Source organism: Pseudochaenichthys georgianus, chromosome 11 (assembly GCF_902827115.2).
Source record: "Pseudochaenichthys georgianus chromosome 11, fPseGeo1.2, whole genome shotgun sequence".
NCBI lineage: Eukaryota > Metazoa > Chordata > Actinopteri > Perciformes > Channichthyidae > Pseudochaenichthys > Pseudochaenichthys georgianus.
Window position 1 is genome coordinate 3254125 of NC_047513.1, and position 23697 is coordinate 3277821.

A 23697-nucleotide genomic window follows, 5' to 3' on the forward strand; every position below is an offset into this window, starting at 1 on the left:
TTGGATGTTTGATGAGGGGTCATATAAGCAGGAACTGTAGGAAAAGGCTGACATGTTAAAAGTGTCAAAAGAGTCACCCAACAATATCAATCAATCAATCAATCAATCAATCAATCAATCAATCAATCAATCAATCAATCAATAGTGGTCTTCACAGTGTGTACAGAATATCAGTATGACAATACGACACCCTCTGTCCTTAGATCCTCTGTCCTTAGACCCTCACATCGTACAAGGAAAAACTTCCAAAGAAAACCCAGTTTAAAGGGAAAAATGGGAGAAACCTCAGGGAGAGCAACAGAGGAGGGATCCCTCTCCCAGGATGGACAGACGTGCAATAGATGCCGTGTGTAAATTGAAAAGATAATACATTTGCAACATAGGTAGTCCAAATGTTTGGAAATGCATGTGTGTATAATAGGAAGATGAATCCACGAGGATATCCATCCAGGACCTATGATCCAGGACCACAGCCACGACTCAAGATCCAGCGCTCGCGATCCAGGACACAGGACCGCAGGATCATCCATGACTCCGGATCCCAGCGTATATAGACACCAAAAAGAAAGACATTTGGGGAAGCTGGGTTAATCGGAACATGAGTGTACACGGGTATAGACAGAGAGAAGGAAGAAGTAAGATGTCCCCCGACAGACTAAGTCTATATCAGCAAAACTAGGGGCTGAATCTAATCAGCCCTAACTATAAGCTTTATCAAAAAGAAAGGTCTTAAGCGCACTCTTAAAAACGGATAGGGTGTCTGCCGCCCGAACACAAACTGGAAGCTGATTCCACAAATGTGGAGCTTGATAAGAAAAGGCTCTGGCTCCCATTGTACTTTTAAAGATTCTAGGAACAACCAACAACCCTGCATTCTTGGAACGCAATGCCCTAGTAGGACAGTAGGGTATAATGAGTTCTTTAAGGTAAGATGGCGCCTGCCCATTAAGGGCTTTGTAGGCGAGAAGAAGAATTTTAAATTCTATCCTGTGTTCTATAGGGAGCCAGTGTAAGGCAGCCAGAACAGGAGTAATGTGGTCCCTTTTCCTAACTCTGGTTAGTACACGAGCCGCAGCATTTTGAATCAGCTGAAGCGACTTGATTGACTTCTTGGTACTCCCTGATAATAAAGAGTTACAATAATCCAGCCTAGAAGTAACAAATGCATGGACTAGTTTCTCTGCATCGTTTTGAGGCAAGATATGCCTGATTTTTGCAATGTTACGTAGATGGAAGTAGGCGGTCCTTGAAATTGATTTTATGTGGGCGTTAAAGGATAAATCCTGATCAAATATAACACCAAGATTCCTTACAGTCTCACTGGAGGCCAAATTAATGCCATCCATAGTTAGTATGTCTTTAGATAATTTGTTTCGTAGATTCTTCGGGCCAAGTACTTCGGGTCGTGTTTAACATCAAAAAGTTTAAGGTCATCCACGTTTTTAAGTCCTTAAGGCAGTCTTGAATTTTATTTAGATGATTAATTTCATCAGGCTTGATTGATAAATATAGTTGAGTATCATCCGCATAACAATGAAAGTTTACAGAATGATTTCTTATAATATTGCCTAACGGAAGCATATATAATGTGAACAAAATAGGTCCGAGCACTGAGCCCTGTGGCACTCCATGGCTAACTTTGGTTTGCGTGGAAGATTCATCGTTAACACGTACAAACTGAGAGCGTTCAGATAGATAGGACCTAAACCAGCCTAAAGCAGTTCCCTGTATGCCAACTAAGTGCTCTAGTCTTTGCAATAGGATATCATGGTCGATAGTATCAAATGCAGCACTAAGATCGAGCAAAACAAGAATAGAGACAAGTCCCTTGTCTGAGGCTATTAGAATATCATTTGTGACTTTAACCAGAGCTGTCTCTGTGCTATGATGTGTTCTAAAGCCAGACTGAAAGTCTTCAAATAAATCATTGTTTTTTAAGTAATCACACAGCTGTTTTGCGACCGCTTTCTCAAGAATTTTTGAGAGGAACGGAAGATTAGAAATAGGTCTATAGTTGGCTAAAACCTCTGGATCGAGGTTGTGCTTTTTAAGAAGCGGTTTTATCACTGCTACTTTGAATGATTGTGGAACATAGCCTGATAATAAAGACATATTCATAATATTTAATAAAGAAGTGCTAATTAATGGAAAAACTTCCTTCAACAGCTTAGTTGGAATTGGGTCTAACATGCACGTTGATGGTTTAGAAGAGAGAATCATTGAATGTAATTGTTCAAGGTTAATGGCTGAAAAGCATTCTAGTTTACTATCTAGTGTAATATTAGAACTTACGTTTCCGGGAGCTGTTGATAACACTATACTGGTCGAAGGCAAGAGGTCATTAATTTTGTTTCTAAGAGTAACAATTTTATCATTAAAAAAGCACATAAAATCATTACTACTGAGTGCTAAGGGAATAGAAGGCTCAATCGAGCTGTGGCTCTCTGTCAGCCTGGCTACAGTGCTGAAAAGAAATCTTGCATTATTCTTATTCTCATCTATTAATGAAGAGTAGTAGGCTGCTCTCGCTTTACGCAGTGCTTTCTTATATTCATTGAGAGTAATATGCCAAATTAAACGAGATTCTTCAAGTTTAGTGGAACGCCATATCCTTTCAAGTTGTCTAGACTTTTGCTTTATTTTGCGGGTTTCGGCATTATGCCATGGAGCTAATCTATGTTGTTTTATTTTCTTCTTTTTCAAAGGAGCAACAGAGTCTAATTTTATTCGCAGCGCATCTATAGCACTATCAACAACATGATCAATTTGGGGTGGTGTACATTTTGTATAAGTTTCCTCCCCTACATGCAGACATGCTATCGAGTTAAGTATTGGTTGAATCTCTTCCTTAAATGTGGCTATAGCACTAACAGATAGGTTTCTGAGTTAAATGCAACAGTAAGGCTATTTTTATCATCGTCAATATGAATATTAAAGTCACCTACGATAATTACTTTGTCTGTTTTAAGAACCAAAGTTGATAAAAACTCAGAGAATTCTGATAAGAATTCTGAATAAGGACCTGGTGCACGATACACTGTAACAAATAAGATTGGCTGCAAAGTTTTCCAGGTCGGATGCGTAAGACTAAAAACGAGGCTTTCAAAGGAGGTATAATTACATTTTGGTTTAGTATTGATAAGTAAACTTGAGTCAAAGATTGCTGCAACTCCACCTCCTCGGCCCGTGCCTCGAGCAATATGAGTGTTGACATGGCTGGGTGGAGTGGCCTCATTTATGCTGACATATTCTTCATGTCTCAACCAAGTTTCAGTGAGACAGCATATATCAATATTATAATCTGATATTAAATCATTTACCAATATTGCTTTAGATGCTAGAGATCTTATGTTTAAGAGACCACATTTAATCTTCCTGTTTTGTTGCACTGTAGTAGTTGTTACATTTACTTTTATTAGGTTATTATGTATGACACCTCTATTAGGTTTTACATTAAATTGTCCTTGGGCAGACACACACACCGTTAATATTGGGTATTTTATTGGGTTCGGGATTCCTATGGGTGACTGCCTAGGAGAGAGCGCAGAGAAGCGTGTAAGACTGCGACTCCGCCTCCTGGTCTAAAGTCCACAAAGCCCTGAAATGTTTGCCGAAATGAGATCTGCAACTTTCAAAGTAGGGTGAATGCCGTCTCTCTTAATCAGACCAGGTTTTCCCCAGAAGGCTGTCCAATTATTTACGAAGCCCACATTGTTTGCTGGGCACCACCAAGACAACCAGCGCTGAAATGATGACATGCGGCTATACATGTCATCATTGATCAGATTGGGGAGGGGACCAGAGAAGATTACGGTGTCCGACATTGTTTTAGCATAACTACACACCGACTCCACATTAAGTTTTGTGCATTCTGATTGGCGTAAACGAACATCATTACCACCGACGTGAATAACAATCCTACTGTATTTACGTTTATCTTTAGCCAGCAGTTTAAGATGCGCCTCAACGTCGCCCTCTCTGGCCCCCGGAATGCATGTGACTGTGGAGGCTTCGGTCTCTAAATTCACGTGTCTCATAATAGAGCTACCAATAACCAGAGTTGGCTTCTCAGCGGGTGTCTCGCTGAGTGGGGAATATCTGTTAGATACGTGAACGGGTTGGTGGGGACCTGCGGGTTTCGTGTTATGCCCCTTCTGAACAGTCACCCAGCCTCCCTGCTGCTCGGGAGTTGCCGGGGGACGGCTAAGAGGAGCTACATTTTGCCGGTCCGCACATGCTAACATGGGCTTTACTTTAACTGAGTTACTTTCTAAGATGCGGCTTCTATGGCTATGATTCCCGCCTCCAACCTAACAACTATACTACATTTAACACATGTATCCTTACCAGTAAGGGAGGCCGGGAAGTAACCAAACATGAGACAGGAAGAGCAGGAAATAGCACCAGAAGGTGGGGAAAGAGCCATGGCTAGCTATCAAGCTAAAGTAGCTACCGTTAGCAAACCCGAAAAGAGTGTAGGCAACTGTGGAGTTACAGTCGCTAAGAGAAGGAGAGTTGTGAGTGCTTAAGCTGTAGTAACGTGTGATTACAACGTCAGGCAGTTGCCGTGATCAAGAGTTTTAAAACGATCGATTAAGTTTAAGTTAATAAGCTATCAGCAACAGAACAGGCACACGGGATACCCGGAGATGACAACAACAACAACCGGAAGTTACAACGTGCAACGTGCTCACCGCAATAGGTTCCTCCCAATCCTCCCAATACTTCACAATGACAGTCCACTTCCACAAAAGCCTCCCCCTACTGAAACAACAGGAGCTTGGGTCAACAGTGCACTTGTCTCGGCTGGTGAAGCCACTGGGGCCGGTAGGGATTGTGCCCTAGCCATAGTGCCTGTTCGAGTCAAGGTTCACAAAGGAGATGAGTTTATCTCAACCTATGCTTTTCTTGATCCGGCAGTTCAGCGTCATTCTGCACAGAGAATCTAATGAGACAGCTGAATCCCAAAGCACGAAAAACGACAGTCGTTCTACGAACAATGGGTTAGGAACGACTTGTAAAGAGTTACGAACTCAAAGGATTGGAGATAGGACATTTAGATGGCAGTACTTACATTGACCTACCTCAGGTGTACACACAGAGTACGATTCCTGTCTCAAAAGAAAATGTACCTACCCAAAAGGATCTGGAAAGATGGCCTTATCTAAGTGACAAACAGCTGAAAGAAATTGATGCTGACATAGAGCTTCTAATAGGAGTTGATGTTCCTAAGGCAATGGAACCTTGGGACATAATAAGAAGTCAAGGAAGTGGACCATATGCAGTCAGGACAGTGTTTGGACGGGTGGTGAATGGACCACTCAACGCTTGTACTGCTGTGGAATCCGGACCTGTGGTCACAATGGTCAACAGAACATCAGTAGCCAACCTGAATGATCTCCTCATCACACAATACAACCAGGACTTCTCGGAAAAAGATTATGAAGAGAAGAAGGAAATGTCAGGTGAAGACAAAAGGTTCATGGAGATAGCATCAAGCTCCGTAGAACTCAAGGATGGACACTATCACCTACCCTTGCCTTTTCGAAAAAAGGACATAGTTATGCCTGACAACTACGAAATGGTAAAACAACGTACTCTAAATCTCCTAAAGAGGTTTAAGAGGGATGCCGAATATGCCATGGAATACAAAACATTCATGGAGGATGTGTTAAAAAGGGGTTATGCAGAGAGAGTGCCACCAGAACAGCTTAACAGGAATGATGGACAGATATGGTACATACCTCACCACGGTGTTTACCATCAACAAAAGCGCAAACTTAGAGTTGTGTTTGACTGCACTGCATCATGCAAAGGCTCATCTCTTAACAAGGAACTTCTCCAAGGTCCAGACCTGGCGAACACTCTCATTGGAGTTCTGCTTAGATTCTGCCAAGAACAAATTGCTTTCATGGGGGACATCGAGGCAATGTTCTATCAAGTGCAAGTCCAGAGAGAGCACAGAGACTTCCTTAGGTTTCTGTGGTGGCCGGATGGAGACACTGAAAATTCATTGGAGGCATATAGAATGAAGGTCCACCTCTTTGGCGCTGTGTCCTCACCTAGCATTGCTAACTATGCTCTCAGACAAGTGGCAGAAGACAACAGCTTCAAGTACGACGAAGAGGTAACTGAAACAATCAATTCCAACTTTTACGTTGATGATTGCCTCAAATCAGTGGCCACAGTTGAACAAGCTATTAAGCTTATCAGAGACCTCAGAGACGCATGCGCCAAAGGAGGTTTCTCATTGACCAAATGGGTCTGTAACAACCGTGAAGTGCTTGCAAGGATACCTGAGCATCACAGAGCAAAGCTATTCAAGGATCTGGACTTTGACAGGGAAAACCTGCCAATTGAAAGAGCACTTGGAATCCAATGGGATACAGAGAAAGACTCCTTCATATTCAAAGTCAATATCAAAAACAGAGCTCTTACCAGGAGAGGGATCCTCTCTACAGTCAGTTCCATCTACGACCCGTTAGGATTCCTCTCCCCATGTATCCTCAAAGCCAGGCAGATCCTCCAGGAGCTATGCAGGATCAAGTGTGGATGGGATGAAACCATCCCAGAAGAATACTCAAAACAATGGCAGAAATGGATCACAGAGTTGGAGCAGCTTAGCAGATTTCAAGTGGACAGGTGTATGAAACCTGAGAACTTTGGACCAATCAGGACTGCAGAGCTTCATTGCTTCTGTGACGCAAGCGAAAAAGGTTACGGCACCACCAGCTATCTTGGCTTTACAGTTTGGGAAGGGTCCATGTTTCATTTACTTTGGGACAATCCAGAGAGACTCCACTCAAGCAGATCACTATTCCCAGATTGGAGCTTACTGCAGCAACACTTGCAGTAAAGGTGGACAGGGTGTTGAAAAGGGAGCTTAAAGTGGACCTCAACGACTCAACCTTCTGGACAGACAGCACCTCTGTCCTCGAATACATCAGCAACCAGACTAAACCATATCACACATTGTGGCAAACAGAGTTTCAGTGATCAAGGACCTGTCTCAGGAGAAGCAGTGGAGGCATGTGAGCTCCATAGACAACCCTGCCGACGACGCGTCCCGTGGGCTGCATGGAGAAGACTTTCTAAAGACATCAAGGTGGATAACAGGACCTAAGTATCTGGAAAAGGAAAAGGAATATTGGCCAAAAACACCTAAGAACCTGGGCCTCATTCCATCAGAGGACCCAGAGGTTAGAAAGGACGTAGCGGTTAACAGTTTGAGTGTCCACCAAACCAACTGTTTGAGTATTACTCATCATGGAGCAGACTGCAGAGAGGGGTTGCTTGGATACTTAAATTAAGGGGAATTCTTCTTCTGCTAAATCAAAGAAGGAAATCTGCAAAGGCGGACCTTGCCCCAGATTGGACTCTTTTGAAATCCTTAAAGGACAAAATGAACAAGCTGAAGTTGACATTTGGATCCCAGCATCTGTCTGTGGAGACATTAGAGAGGCTGAACGGTAAATAATTCACTCTGAGCAAAGACGTCACTTCTCTCAGGAACTTGCACTTTTGGAGAAGGGAAGGCAGTAAGAGCAAGCAGGAAGCTGGACCCACTCTTAGTTGAAGGCATGCTAAGAGTGGGAGGACGAATAAGCAAATCAGCAATGCCAATGGATCTGAAGAACCCCATTATCCTGCCCAGAGACTCTGCTGTATCCAAACTGATCCTGGGCCACGTCCATCAGCAGACTGGACACTCGGGGAGAAGCCACATGCTCTCAAGACTAAATCAAAGATTCTGGTTGCCTCGTGCTAACTCGGCAGCCAGAAAGATCATCAGAGCCGGGCTCGGAGACCTGATGAGACGGGGAGCAGTTTTTCGACCGCAAATTGCAGACAGAGATTGGTGATGCAGATTGGACTGCACACAAAGTACAGCTTAGTTTATATAGGAAAGTATATCGCCGAATATTGTTTTAGATTTGTTATTTTGAGACTATTCAAGTCGATACCTTTTTGTTAATAAATTACATGTTTTTGACTGAACACCTTCGGCTGCTTATTGTTCTGGATTGCGTGTCGTCAACCCGCTCGATAGAGGCGAGAGGAAAGCTCGATGCCATTACACTGAGTATCACAATATAAAAGTAATGTAACTTGATTACTTTCTGTTACTTTGGGATTACCTTAAAAATCAAATGAGTTGTAAATAAATAAAAGAATAACTAAATATCAATAAGATGTTTTTAACTTAAGTGTGCTCTGTAGGAAAACAGAGCAATGAGACCTTTGAAAAGAAAAACAAGATATTCAGGATCAGAAAAGATTGTATTTGTATGAGAAGCTGCCTTTCCCTCAGCAGCTTCCGGCAGCAGCCTGGACTGGACCCAGCACTGAAACACTTGAGCACACACTGCAGGTTGAACAGCAGAAATAAAACCTGAGCTGACAGAAAATGCTCCGTTTTACTTTAACACACAGCTAAGCTCACACACACTATGTTATGAACATACAGGTTCACCTGCTGAATTAAAAACAGAACAAAGGAACAAAGAAAGTGAAAAGCATGCAGCAGATTCAGGCAGTAGAGATAGATTCACTCTGAAGTATTATCCTACAGAAGAGTACAGCTCACAGAGAAGAGAGAGCATCTGATCCTTTACATCAACTTGTCAGGAATCTTCCTTCTCCACAAATCTAGCACTTATTGTATCTGATAACCTTCTGCATGTATTTGTAATGGAATACACCATTTGTTTGTATCCTGATTATGTAATCCCATTACGTGTAATCCCCAGGCCTGAGCATTTGAAACTAAATACATACTCAGCCTTTAAACATTTAAACGAGTTAACTTGTGTGTCAAAATATCATTTTGCTGCTTTGTTCACATTTCCTTCCAAAAGTATTCATTTACTTTTCTCATTGCCTATTCCTCCCACCCCCTATCTCCCCCATCGTCTATTACATCTGCCCTCCCTCTTGATTGCTTTCTCTCTGTCTGTTGTCACCTGCGTACTAATCCGTCTGCACCACCAGCTCACCTCTTCTCCTGCTACTGCGCTAGTACTGTTCTTCTAATGTGTGTGTGTGTGTGTGTGTGTGTGTGTGTGTGTGTGTGTGTGTGTGTGTGTGTGTGTGTGTGTGTGTGTGTGTGTGTGTGTGTGTGTGTGTGTGTGTGTGTGTGTGTGTGTGTGTGTGTGTGTGTGTGTGTGTGTGTGTGTGTGTGTGTGTGTGACAGACTCTGGACGACCTGGAGGAGAGGGTGAAGGAGGCCGGGATAGAAATCAGCGTCCGTCAGAGCTTCCTCTCCGATCCTGCTGTGGCTGTCAAAAACCTCAAGGTGCCAGAATCCCCCCCCCCCCCCCCCCCCCCCATTCTCATTACTCATACACTGTAGCAGGCAGCTGAACACCAATCAGCCGGGCCTGCTCTGCTCCAATCAGCACAGAGAGCTGCTGGGTGCTTAGCAACAACAGCCCAGAGCTTCCAGAAGCAGTGTGGAGCCCAGAGTGTGGAGCCACACAGGAAGAGGCTCCAGCTGTGAGCACATCTGGGCTGGAGACGATACTGCAGGCCCTCAGGAACATCTCCACTGTTGTCACTAACGTATCTCTATGAAGAAATGAGAAGCTGAGTTGTTGCAGAGCTGTCAATGTTCACACCCTCGTTATTCTGAGCATCATCAGGGGGATGCTCCTCCTGACCACGTGTGGAATGTCTGAGCAAGACCCTGAACGAGGCCCTGCTATTGTTCTTGGGGTTTCCCTCTCCTGTGGCGTGTGGTGTTTTCGTGCATGGCAAATCCCTGTGTTCCCTCCATAGGACTCCTTTGTTTACTTCCAATGATATCACTATGTACAACCTGTGTTTCGATTGGCCAGTGCTCCAACACAAATGTCCATAGGCTAAGGGCGGGATATCTCTAAGCGGTGGACCAATCACAACAAAGCTGGCCAGCTAACCAATCAGATACACAATAGAGATCAGGATCCCCTCTGTGGTGCACCTGTGGAGGGTCAGCGTATCCTGGGTCCACGCTGACATAGCTGACGGAGGCGTGTTTACGATAGAAACATGTAACGTTGGCTAACAAGTGGACCTTTTATTAATAACCTTAAAACAGCAGTTGACACATTTCAGCCCAACGAGTTAAGACTTGAAGTGCAGTTTGTTTTATGACTGCTGATTCCAAGGTTCAGAATGAACTCAAGTTATTAGTAAATGGAGAACCGGCCTCTGCCGCGCTAACCGGATGGAGGATTACCTCAGATCAGTGCATTGTGTGGAGCTTGAGGATTTGTCACGCCGGCCCACTCAGAGTGAGTGTTCCTATTTACTTAGTAAATAATAGTAGATAGTAGTATCAGCATCAGATTAATCACTGTATTTAGTTGAAGCAACTGAAGACAACTCTTAGGATGTTTATATCTAATGTAATTTCAACACATCTTGGCTTAATTTCTTATCCATCATTCTCTTTGAACATTCTGCGAACAGCGTTTTGTTTCTGAGCGGCCTGTGGTTAGCTGACCTCACTGCTGACACATCTACATATCAGACGGTGTTTGAAGCCACGCACAGGACCGAGCTCCTCTGGGCCAAGCCGCCCGTCAGCATGGGTCTTAGATACAAATATCTGCACACACAGAGGATACTGAACCTGTATCTTAGTACCTGTTCTCCTTCTGTCTGTTCCTTCCAGCCATGTGTCAGACGACTCGCCTCTTCCTGGCCCACTCACTCTTAACAATGACCTTGAACAGCATGCCGGCCTAGTTTAGTGCAAGATGAATAGGTAACAGTACGAATGACCCCAGTGGAGAGGAAGTGTACTGCAGGGGCTTTAACTTGTTTGTGTGTGTGTTTATTTTATTTGTATCTCCACCCTGTGTGTGACACTGTCCTTGTGTTTTCTCTTTTAAGCGCCAAGATGCCAGGATTATTGTCGGCCTGTTCTACGAGACGGAGGCCAGGAAAGTCTTCTGTGAGGTAACGTGTTTATCCTTTGCTCCCAGGAATTCAGAGAAAGATAATACTTCATTCCTCCCAAAGTGGAAAGTTATTTTGTCACAGCAGAAGTGTTGTCAAGTATTACACATGAGTGGAACATATTGAAAAGAAACATTAAGATACAAATATAGTACAAATAAATATTAACAATAACAGCAAATATATACAAAGTTACAATATAAAAGGCATATATCACTAGAGTATCTAAACAATGCACAATTTAAAGAAAATACTGAATACATTTGAATACTCTACAATATACCATTTTACTAGACAACTGAAATACACGATATAGAAATATACAGAAACATATAGACATTGGTCAGTGATTCCGCCGACATACACCAAGGCGAAATACATTTCTTAGAAGTGTTACTCATGACAGTGTTCTCTTAAACTTGTAGTTTGATGCACAAAGGACCCTATCATTTAATATAAAATCTGCACTGTGACGACACATTCGGTCATGTTGCCTGACGGTGCTTTGCCTCAAAGTTAGAGCCCTAAGATGTTAGTCAAACTTTGATTTTATTTTGAGTCATGATGGATGTTCAAATCAAATCCATCCATCACATGCAATATGCCAATATACATGCATGGAGGGCAACGGGTGCATGGAACGGGATTAAGTAAGAAAAGTTAATTGCATTCCCTTACAGTTACATTAAAAAATATGTAATCAGATTACCGTTACATTTCTTTGACGTGGGGAATTGCTAGCAGGATTACAGTGTCAGTAAACCTAAAAAGAGCATCTAGTGGTTGATGTAAAGGCTCAGATGTTCTCTCTTCTCTGTGAGCTGTACTCTTCTGTAGGATAATACTTTCAGAGTGAATCTATCTCTACTGCCTGAATCTGCTGCATGCTTTTCTCTTTCTTTGTTCCTTTGTTCTGTTTTTAATTCAGCAGGTGAACCTGTATGTTCATAACATAGTGTGTGTGAGCTTAGCTGTGTGTTAAAGTAAAACGGAGCATTTTCTGTCAGCTCAGGTTTGAACCTGTAGTAAGTGCTCATGTGTTTCAGTGTTGGTGTATCGGCTACTGCCTGAATCTGCTGAGTGAAAGGCAGCTTTTCCTATCAATAAACTTGCTATCACTTTTGTTACAACCCGGCTCGTGGGCTGTAACAAAAAGCTGCGAGTCGAGACGAGGGGTATGAAAATATAACAATCATTTATTAGTGGACACAAAAACAGACAGCCGCGGCACGAGGCTCACGCGGGAGGAATGCGAGAGACTCCCGAAACGCGATGGGCTGTCATATAGCAGCTGCCCTGGTGCAGATCGTCCGTCCGTCAGTCAGTCCGTCAGTCCGTCAGTCCGTCAGTCCGTCAGTCCGTCAGTCCGTCAGTCCGTCAGTCAGTCAGTCAGTCAGTCAGTCAGAGAGAGAGAGAGAGAGAGAGAGAGAGAGAGAGAGAGAGAGAGAGAGAGAGAGAGAGAGAGAGAGAGAGAGAGAGAGAGAGAGAGAGAGAGAGAGAGAGAGAGAGAGAGAGAGAGAGAGAGAGAGAGAGAGAGAGAGAGAGAGAGAGAGAGAGAGAACACGAGAACCTGAGTGTTGTCTATTGGTCCTCAGAGAAATCATTTTGACTCTTGCCCTCTTCTCTCTTTCTTTAAAAGTCTTAAATATGAATGTCTCTGTTCATGCGTCATCTTGTTTCCACTTCTCCCTTTCCTTGCAGGTGTACAAGGAGAAGCTGTATGGGAAGAAGTACGTGTGGTTCCTCATCGGCTGGTACGCAGACAACTGGTTTAAGATCAAGGACCCGTCCATCAACTGCACTGTGGAGCAGATGACGGAGGCCGTGGAGGGCCATGTGACCACGGAGATCGTCATGCTCAACCCGGAGACGGTGCGCGGAGCCTCTAACCTGGTGAGACAGACGCTCGGCAGAATCATTATCACATGCAAAGGCTGCTGGGAATCTGTGATGAGTACACGAACGCAGTTTAAGCCAACAACTCTTTGATCACTTTACTATTAAAATGTGTAAATCCTCTTCAAGAAATATCTGAAGACACTAACTAAAGATACCTTTAACATTTTCCAAGATCTCTCAACCTTTTCCGTTTAGGATATATAAAAGAATCCATTGCAAATCAATTTGACTGGGATTTTCATAATTGGTGTAAATTGGTGTTCTGATTAATTTGGAAATTGGAGGATGCTTCGAGTCATTTCAATCTGCAGAAAGTCCGCTCAATTTAACGTCAGCTGACATTCGTTTTGTCCGTCAGAAAACACAGTGGAATACTTTTTTATGATTCATATTTATATTTGTGGAGAGCACGAAACTCATGATGGCTAAACCGTCCCCCAGTAAAGAGAAGACAAAAGCCAAGAGAAGGACAGAGGTGAGAGCTGGACGTCAGAGAAACCAACAGAAGAAGAAAGACAGGAAGTAAACACTAAAGGGGACAGCAGAAGGAGACAGACAGGAAGTAAACACTAAAGGGAACAGCAGAAGGAGACAGACAGGAAGTAAACACTAAAGGGAACAGCAGAAGGAGACAGACAGGAAGTAAACACTAAAGGGAACAGCAGAAGGAGACAGACAGGAAGTAAACACTAAAGGGGACAGCAGAAGGAGACAGACAGGAAGTAAACACTAAAGGGAACAGCAGAAGGAGACAGACAGGAAGTAAACACTAAAGGGGACAGCAGAAGGAGACAGACAGGAAGTAAACACTAAAGGGAACAGCAGAAGAAGACAGACAGGAAGTAAACACTAACAGGAACAGCAGAAGAAGACAGACAGGAAGTAAACTCTAAAGGGGACAGCAGAAGAAGACAGACAGGAAGTAAACACTAACAGGTTATGGGAATCTTAGACCCAGTCAATACGGTGGACACACAGGTCAGAATGATCAACAATAAATGGTGAAACAAACAGAGTTGTCTTTCTGGTTATTTATTTGAAGCTTCAAAGACACAGGTCTCACAGAGTATAGGATAGTCTGCAGGAGTGTGCGCAATAGTAATAACATAGCAAAGCTTATATACAGGAAAGGGCGGGAAGCTCAGAAATCTGTCTTCACACGGATGTCTCATACTGTTATTAGACACCTGTCCTTGAGCGGGAGAAAGTAGAACGGTTCTCAGAGTAGGGAAGGTCTTGTGAGACCTTGTGTGAAGAGGAGAAGGCTCACCATAGTCTGCCAAATCAGCTCTGTGGCCTTGAAGCGCTTGGGAATAAAAGCCCTCATTAGAGTATGCAGAGAAAACAGCACATCTCAGGAAGTAGATAGTTGTGTTGGACAATGCGAGGAGAAGCACTTGGTGTTAGCACACAAGGTAAGATAAGACATGTCCACTGCAAAGTGTTCAAAGACGAGTTCATGGGAGAGAAGATGTGAAAAGACTTGGACGGTTACAGAAAACGTTGATCTCCAGTCAAGTGTACTTTTCTCCCGGGGGAGCGGGACCCCCACAGAGTCCAGGCTTCCCCCACCACAGCCTCACGTGTACACAGACATCATTTAAGGCGACCAACATTTTATTATTGACTTCGATAAACTGAAGACTCAGTGAGTGAGAAAGGGTTGAAGACAAAGCACTCAGACGGCACAACACCGTGGACATCATGATAGTGGCTCCCCACAGTTACAAGAACTGTGATATTAACGTCTTAAATGCAGGCTGCGCTCACTTAAGCTCCATATGAACACATGACGTGATGAGACGAGACGGCCTGTTGGTAGAAGTGTGTGTGAATACACTTGGTAGCACTTGAAATGCAACAATGGGCTGTTGTTGACCAAAGTGCGGTGAAGTGATGCTGGTGTGAGGCTTCCTGTCTTTCCTCTTCAGCCGTGTCTGAACGCCATCCACTGCCTCGAGCCCCAGCTGACCATGTGACCAGGGAACTAAATAATGCATTTGATCTAACTATCCATGTTCATGTGATTAGCATAGGAGGGCACGTGAGTAAAGAGGAGACTCAAAGTGTCCATGGAACCTACAGTATATTCATACATGTATGGATATCTTGAGGTGAGAGGTCAACAGATCTCCCTCTGCAAAGTGTGGACTGACTTTGCAGCAGTATTGAGCCTCACCTGTTGTTATGGCTTCATGTGGTTCCAGTATCTTCACTGTCTTAACACGCCGGCTGCATTCGCTCTTTGCTGACTGATGACTGATGATAGAGTTCTAAGAATGGGTTTTTAAACGGCTGTACCCCCATTGCATTTGAGGTGACTGGTGTTAGAGGAGCTTACAGCCTGGGAAGATGCTTTCGCATGAGTTTTGTAAAAGCAGAAAACACATTCTAGTTAGTCAGAAGACGAAGGCACACGGGCATACCATGTGACTTCTCTCCAGAAGGCGTGATGTTCACAATCAGAATGACATTCATTTATAATCAGCCTATCAATCGCAATTCAAGCTGTGAGATACCAAGTCACTGAAGTATGGGAACTTTCCCAACAGACAAGTCATGACTGTGCCGCCACATGACATGCTTTCCGTTTGTTTGAGATTGCCAGAAACCTTTGAGATTCATTATAAAATCCACTTATTCCAACAATCTTATTGCATCCAATTTGGTTTAGAAGATTCATCCGACTATGAAAACACTGCACCGCGGTTACTAAACCTACGAGACACGGCCAGTCTGGGAATTGATGCAAACAGTTGATGCACATGTTGACTCTGACCAACCCGGTGATTGCATCGTGGCAAGTGTTCTTTCATGTTCCGCTTTGGTTTGGAAACCTTGTTTGCTTTAGCTTAGCGCATTGGAGGACGAGGCACTGGCAACCTCTGGGTCTGCAAAGTGAAGCAATCTTTAACCTGCACTCTTTCTAATAGCCATCACGACCATGCCACCTGTCACACTGGACACCTTTAGGAAGATGATCCATTGCACTTTGTACATTAAAAAAGCATTTGCATCAGACATTAACCCTTTCACACTATATTTTCAGCTCAGCCGTGCAAGGGAATTGTAATATGTTGGTGTAATATTATTGCCAAAGATGAGTGACTGCTGCCACTGCTGACCAGGAAAAGACTGGTCTGAAAGTACAAAGCCCCACTGCGACTGAAAGCACCCCGTTCAGACCACGTGCCTCAGAGGGTCCAACAACTGACTTTCAAAAGTGTTTAAGACCCCTGGTGTAGAGGCAGAGATTGAGCGGTGTGTGTCGTGTATGAGATCTGAGGTGAAGGTATGCGTGGGATCAGGTTATTACAGACGTTTAGAATGCTAACGGGCCATTACTAATGAACACAGATGAGACAGATGCATCCTGTTGCAACAAGAGCAAAGGCTGGTGAAAGAAAGGTATGGTAGGAAGGATGCTCATGTGTTTCCATCAGAGGAGAGAGGTTTGTTGGAGTGACCTTGTTGTGGACGAGGGGATGTTCTGTTGGCATAGCATGCACTAAGTCATCAGTATTACCAGCGAGCGTTCTTGATTAGCAAAGTGTGTTGGTAATACACAGAAATTGTAATGTTGTTTGGTCATGCTGAAAAATACATTTAAATAATCAGTTTTTGCTTTCATTTAAAAGCTGTTTATATCCCATGATGCATTTCCCTAACTAGGCGGACCAGATTGTTTGTACACAACGAACCCTCCAAGTCGTCATTGGAAACTGTTTGAAAAAGGCAAGCACTTTCAAAAGTACTTTGTAGAAACATCTGTTCGTCTCTTAGCTCTCTTAACTCTCTTAGCTCTCTTAGCTCTCTTAGCTCTCTTAACTCTCTTAGCTCTCTTAGCTCTCTTAACTCTCTTAGCTCTCTTAGCTCTCTTAGCTCTCTTAACTCTCTTAGCTCTCTTAGCTCTCTTAGCTCTCTTAGCTCTCTTAGCTCTCTTAACTCTCTTAGCTCTCTTAGCTCTCTTAGCTCTCTTAGCTCTCTTAGCTCTCTTAGCTCTCTTAGCTCTCTTAACTCTCTTAGCTCTCTTAGCTCTCTTAACTCTCTTAGCTCTCTTAGCTCTCTTAGCTCTCTTAGCTCTCTTAACTCTCTTAGCTCTCTTAGCTCTCTTAGCTCTCTTAGCTCTCTTAGCTCTCTTAACTCTCTTAGCTCTCTTAGCTCTCTTAGCTCTCTTAACTCTCTTAACTCTCTTAGCTCTCTTAGCTCTCTTAACTCTCTTAGCTCTCTTAGCTCTCTTAGCTCTCTTAGCTCTCTTAACTCTCTTAGCTCTCTTAGCTCTCTTAGCTCTCTTAACTCTCTTAGCTCTCTTAGCTCTCTTAGCTCTCTTAACTCTCTTAGCTCTCTTAGCTCTCTTAGCTCTCTTAACTCTTGCCAAAGCTTCATGAATAACTCTCCGGATGCTAATGTTGCTATGTGCTAGCCTCTCGATGAGCTTGATGTTCTGGGCCAACAGTCGCCGCTGTTGGTTCATCCAGAAACGTATTTATTGAAGCCTGACCTGGGACATAAGGACACTGCACTACTTGCTTGGTCATGCCCAGCATTTGGCAACATGTAGATATTTCCTTTTTGAGTTTTAGCCAACAACAACACTGCATCGTGTTCCGAAAAACACACACGCACAAATACAACCTATAGTCACAGATGGAGAAGAATTGTTCCCGGAACAAGAAGTTGGGTTTGGTTACGAGTTCCCACTTCTTCTGTTGGTCCGATTGGGACTCAGCCCGCAGAGCCGCTGGCTCCCTTGTCCCTACAGACTGGGTTTGTTTCAACTAACCTTTCAGATAAACTCATCCACACTTGGTAAGGGGTTCTAATGTTTATTTTAACTTGTGTGTTATCATTGCACCAAGGTTGTTGCTCCATTTTGATGTTCGGTCTAACAAAAGCAAGTTCGGTAGTTGATCAGACAGATTTAGAGCAAGCCTCCAGACACTTCCTTTGACCTCCCTCCCCTGATCCGCTGTGGACTCTCGTGGTGTTCCTATGCAATGAGCGATTACCATCTATTATTAGAGTGCACGTATTACAGCCAGGCATAGTGCTTTAGCTCATCTGATTAAATCCGCTCATGTCTTCTTTTGCCACATTGATCTATAAATACTGAAGTTGCCACGTCTTGAGATTCCCGGACATATTTGTGTAGTTATAACCTTATCATGATTATAGACCGAGCTTGACATTTCCTCGATGATGATTAATCACATTGTTATGCGCAACATTCAATAATGAATTAAAAAGTAGTGTACTGCGCACTTTATTTAAAAGCACTGCCATATGAACAAAAGTGCAACAACATTTGGTTTGCAAACACTTAGAACAATAAGGTGCTTTTAACAGCAGCATTCCTTTCACACAGTGGCACTTAAAATACTCTTTGTAAATCTCAACTTAAACATGAATGAATGTAAATAAATCAAATATAAAACCAAAGCTCTTTGCCACTGCAAGGGCATTCATGTTTTTTCTAGTTATCGAAGTTACCCTCCGAGTCCAGAGATAAACACTTCCCCTCTGCAGGGGTTCCAAACAGCTCTGGTTCTATCAACTCCTCCTCGGACCCCCGTCTGTGTGTATTCAGAGCCAGTGAGCAACGGGCTTTCAAACTAATATATGAATTCAAAAACTGTCAATGCGCGATAAAATAATTGTCGTTGTTAATGAATGAATGCGTTAACACCATAGTAACGCTGCTTGGAAGCTGCTGCTCTGGCCCTCAGCCAAGAGGAGTCTCATGTGGGTCATCTCATTGGCCCTGAGAAGCAAGAGATCTGCCATGTCATCCCTTACGGCTGTTCTACAGGCCGACTGTCCGTTAGTCAAGCCTGCTAAGTGACACGTTACAATTCAAGCCGTTGTTGTGGTACCCAGTGTTGGGAAGTAACGAGAGTATGTTTTTTGTATTGTACTTAAGTACTTTTTTGACATATTTGTACTTCATTTAAGTATTTCCATTTTTTGTGACTTTATCCATCTACTCCACACGAGGCGAATATTGTTCTTTTTACTCCCTGCAGTTATCTTAGCACTCAGTTACTTTGTACCTATAAAAACACATGATATACTGATATTGTATAACGCAGTACTATACTTCTAATCTGTAAAGTATATCAAGTATACACATTTGGTCCACATTGACAAACTACAATACTAAAATGCTCTTAAATGTATACATCAGGATAAAGTTATAATATTATATATTATAATAATGTGAAAAAATCAATAGCGTATAACAGTACTTTTACTTGAAGTACATTTGAGTGAGCATACTTATTATTATGAAATGGGCCATCGGGAAACATGTGTACTTTTACATGCCAATACCTTTGTACCTTTACCTAAGTAACATTTGGAAATCATGACTTTCACTTGTCACGGCGTATTTTGATAATATTGTATTTTTACTTGAGTAAAGGATCTGAGTTTTTCCAGCCCCGGTGCCGCCTTAAGGGAGCATCAAGAATGGCACTCAAAGTTGCATTAAACCAAAAAATATCCCTCAAAATATTCATAAAGGTTTCTACTTAGAGGGGATAACACCTTTGGCTTTTTGAATTAATTGTGTTACCATTTTAGATACATGTCAGGATGTGCAATACACACATTCAAAGCAACGATCCAGATGTTCTGAACATCATTTATAACCTCTCTCTCTTCATGACCCCCTCTGCAGACCTCGCAGGAGTTTATAGCCCAGCTGATGTCCAAACTGGGGGGTAAAAACCCAGAGGAGACGGGGGGCTTCCAGGAGGCCCCCCTGGCCTACGATGCTGTGTGGGCATTAGCTCTGGCCCTCAACAAGACCGTGGGACCCCTGAAGGCCAAGGGTCACCGACTGGAAGACTTCAACTACAACAACCGAGGCATCACGGCTGAGATCTACAGAGCCATGAACACCAGCTCCTTCGAAGGAGTGTCAGTGAGTACTGCCTCAGAGGGAGGAGACGGCTTCATAGCAGAGGAGAGAGGGGGGGTTTAGATGAAGGGGTGTTGAAATATTAAAATGCAGCTTCTTCTTTCAGGGCCATGTTGTATTTGACGCTCAGGGGTCTCGAATGGCCTGGACTCTGATTGAACAGCTTCAAGGTAGGTCACAGCACCTCCCTGCTTTGAGATGGGATGGGTTTAAATACATCAGCCTGGTGCAGGGACCACCCCCCGTACTGAAGAGCCACGCGTACCTTTTGTCTGGAGCCGCAAAGCATGTATTTATGATGCCACCCCCATAAAGTCCTACGTACCGTTATCCTGTGTACGGAGACGGCAGTTCGTTGTTCTGCTTTTGGGGTTTCCTCCTGGTGTGTGTTCTGTAGGTTTGAGTGCATGCAGATGGTCTGTAGAGCCCCCCCCCCCCCCCCCGGACTCCTTTGTTTACTTCTGTAACATAATGACACCTCTATGTAACACTCACACTTCTATTAGCTAGCGATTCAACACATTGTACGTGATAGGCTAAGGGGCGGGACATCTCTAGGCTGTTGACCAATCACAACAGAGCCGGCCAGCTAACCAATCAGAGCACACTGGGCTCTGGTTTCAGACAGAGGGTGAAAAGAGGTTCTGCAGCACAGGCAGTGTGAGAACAATAAAGCATGGAGACATGTCCCAGTAAAGACACTACATGCACTATGAATCTGAACATCTGCATAACCCTAGTATGCAGATGTTCAGATTCATATTACATATATAATCAAGAGAACTGTTGTGTCTGTTAGAACTTGAATGAAGAGGAGACTTTGAAACAAATAAAACACAGATCTCAGCAGAGCTATGTGATTCCTCTCCACATATGGGAAGTCATTCAAGTAAAAAGTATCCGACTTTGAAATGAAAAACACACATAGCTGCAGGCTAATAGTGTAACAAGAGGTATATGCAAATATATGCCAGTTTGTATTTAGTTATGACTTCCATCCGCTTCAGCACGCAGTCACCTTTTCCTTCAGCCACGTGCAGCAAGCAGCAGTACCTCTACAACAGCGCTCACTGTTTCATATCCTTTACACTCATCACAGGTGGCTACAATTATACTTACATTTGTATATACTTACAATGTACAGTCTCAAAAGGAGGATCTAGCTTCAAGACGCAGGATACATGTATTTCTTGTTCCTCTCAGGAAACACTAACTGTGTTGTTCATAGTCTGCGGACTCTGGAAACACAACGTGTCTCGTGCAACAGTCCAGTGATGACTGAAGCAACCCGCAGGCCGGCCAGCTTCCTGTGGGTGTTTGGAGCAGGACGGAGGCGGCTGAGCGACCTCAGGGCCACGCTGGGTCTTATCTGTGTGGCGCTGCTGGCTGGCTGCCTCTGATCAGCAGCCTGTGTTCTTCCCTTCAGACTCCTGTCTGTCACAGGGCTGAGATCTGGCTCGATTGAGGACTGATCAGAAACTAAGCTTGTTCCGCAGATTCCCTTCGTTGGTGCCGGCCTCTGTCCCCCCCCAGAGCAGGGTCAGCGCTGAGCTGCAGTTAGTTTGATGCTAATTGGAAGCGAGAATACATGGAGATAAAAGACTCGGTGAAACCCCTTGCAGATCTTTAACATAAACACGAACTGGCTTCTGTAGTTCCACTGTTGTATTAGTAAGTAGTTATATCCACTAAGAAGAAGAATGAATAGTGCACGTTTGTAGCCAATCCCTAAACAAGATCTCAGTCTCACGTGGTAGCCTCCCTGTTTTCAGAATGAATATAACTGTATTCACAAACAACAACAAAATAGTTTGTAATACTGTTCCGGTGCGCGATGAGGGACTAGTGGTAGCACTCTGAGCGAGCTCTGCAGCTTTACCATAAAAAACACGCTTAAATCCGACCAGCTCAATATTATATCACATCTATTTGTTTAATGATCATATCATCTTTCGGGAATTATAAAATAGATCTTTTCAACCATGGTGAAGACGAAATCGAGAAAGCTCTGCGCGGCGGAGGGAGGCCCGGGAGAATCACCGAGATCGCCTGACAAGGAACAACACGAGGAGAGCCGTGTCCCGGCCGACATGGCGCGAGCCGCCCTTGAGACACTCCGCAGAGAGGTGGCTCAGAACAAAAGAGAAATGTGCGCCACGATTGATTCCCGCATTGAGACCGTCCCTGAGAGCTAAGAAAGGAGTTCTCCACTATGAAAGGCACGCAGACAGCATTGCTCCTATGCTAGCACACACGGGGGCCTTCGGGGAAGGTGCCGCAACTCAACACTCAGGTGACATCGCCCGGCTGCAAACCGAGGTGGCTCGCGTGACGGCCGAGACTGCTAAACTGTGGGATGAGTGTGAGGACCCGGAGGGACGTAGCAGGAGGAACACCATCCGCATGACTGGAGTCCCTGCAGGGAAGGAAGGCGCACGTCCCAGAGAGTTCATTTCGCAGCTACTCACCGACCTCTTATCCCTGGATCAGAAGCCGCTGATCGACCGCTGCCACCGATCTCTCCGACAGCGTCCCTCCGACGGCCAACCGCCTCGCCCATTCATCCTGAGGCTTCACTGTTACCATGCCGTGGAGGACATTCTACACAAAGCCACCGGCTCTGGAAACCTGATGTACCAAGGCAAGCCAATCCAGCTATTTCCTGATTATCCAGCGACTGGTGAATCGCAGGAGGGAGTTTACTCCGGCAAGGGAAATCCTGCGTAACAAACCGGACGTCAGGTACGGCTTCTCTATCCAGCCAGGCTCATCGTCACTCACGGGGTCAGCAGCACTCTTTCACCGACCCAGCTGCACTGGATTACGCCAGGCGCCACTTCGGGGCTCCGAGGCGCGGCCGAAGGCGACACCCGACGGATGATCTATACACATTTAAGAAATACATGGCCTGGGCTGGCTGTTGTTATAGGTTGGTGTACTTATACTTTCCCCGCATGGGCCTGTGTGTGTGTGTGTGTGTGTGTGTGTGTGTGTGTGTGTGTGTGTGTGTGTGTGTGTGTGTGTGTGTGTGTGTGTGTGTGTGTGTGTGTGTGTGTGTGTGTGTGTGTGTGTGTGTGTGTGTGTGTGTGTGTGTGTGTGTGTGTGTGTGTGTGTGTGTGTGTGTGTGTGTGTGTGTGTGTGTGTATATATATATGTATATATATTTGTATACAATTCAACTTTAATTTGTCGTTTAACGTTTAATTGTCAGCCTATTTGGAGCAATTTCATTTTTCATTTCTTTAAGTTAACTTAAGTATTATTGAAGCATTTTTTCAGACCCTGTCTCCTGCTTTGCTAAGCTGTTTTTTTCCTAAGTTCACTTTAAGGAAGATGTTTTGGAATATTATGTTAACTGGGCTCACTTTTTGTGAGAAAAGAGTGAATGCTTCCCAATAAACACAACTGCACGACATCTCCTACCTCGATCTGCCCTTTAAAATATGCCACTCTGTTTCACCTATCTTGGAGTAAAAGTAACTCGCTCATTGTCCGCCTTGTTCTCTGCAAACTTGGCTCCCCTCCTTGTTCAAAGGAAATCAGATTTCCAGAGATGGGCTACCTACCTCTCTCGCTGCTAGGCAGGATACATGCTGTCACAATGAATAGCTTACCAACATGTCTTTGTTTCAGACAATCCCACTTTATTTACCTAAATCCTTTTTTAAATCTGTTAATCAAGCTGTCACTACGTTCATCTGGGCAGGGTCAGTCGATCCCTACTTCAACAGTGCAAAGTGCTAAGTGGAGGTCTTGCGCTGCCTAACTGCTTGTCCTATTACTGGGCAGCAAACGTTCAAAAACGACCATTCTGGCTGTGTGCTCCAGATGTGCCGTGGCGCCACCTGGAGGCTCACTCCCTCACCTCGACCTCGCTACCTGCTCTTATCTGCTCTTCTCCCCAGTCAAGCCTCTCTCGCTTTACTAGTGAT

The 23697-nt window shown here is 44.1% G+C and overlaps 1 protein-coding gene across 1 annotated transcript in view; it reads left to right on the forward strand.

Moving 5' to 3' along the window:
- gabbr1b (gamma-aminobutyric acid (GABA) B receptor, 1b) overlaps positions 1–23697 on the forward strand; it is a 155276-nt gene that overhangs the window by 79097 nt on the left and 52482 nt on the right. Inside the window, exons 9-13 of the mRNA XM_034094381.1 lie at positions 9194–9295; positions 10879–10944; positions 12646–12837; positions 19523–19768; positions 19872–19935. Of these exons, the coding sequence (XP_033950272.1) occupies positions 9194–9295; positions 10879–10944; positions 12646–12837; positions 19523–19768; positions 19872–19935 (670 nt within the window). The remainder of the gene's footprint in view (positions 1–9193; positions 9296–10878; positions 10945–12645; positions 12838–19522; positions 19769–19871; positions 19936–23697) is intronic.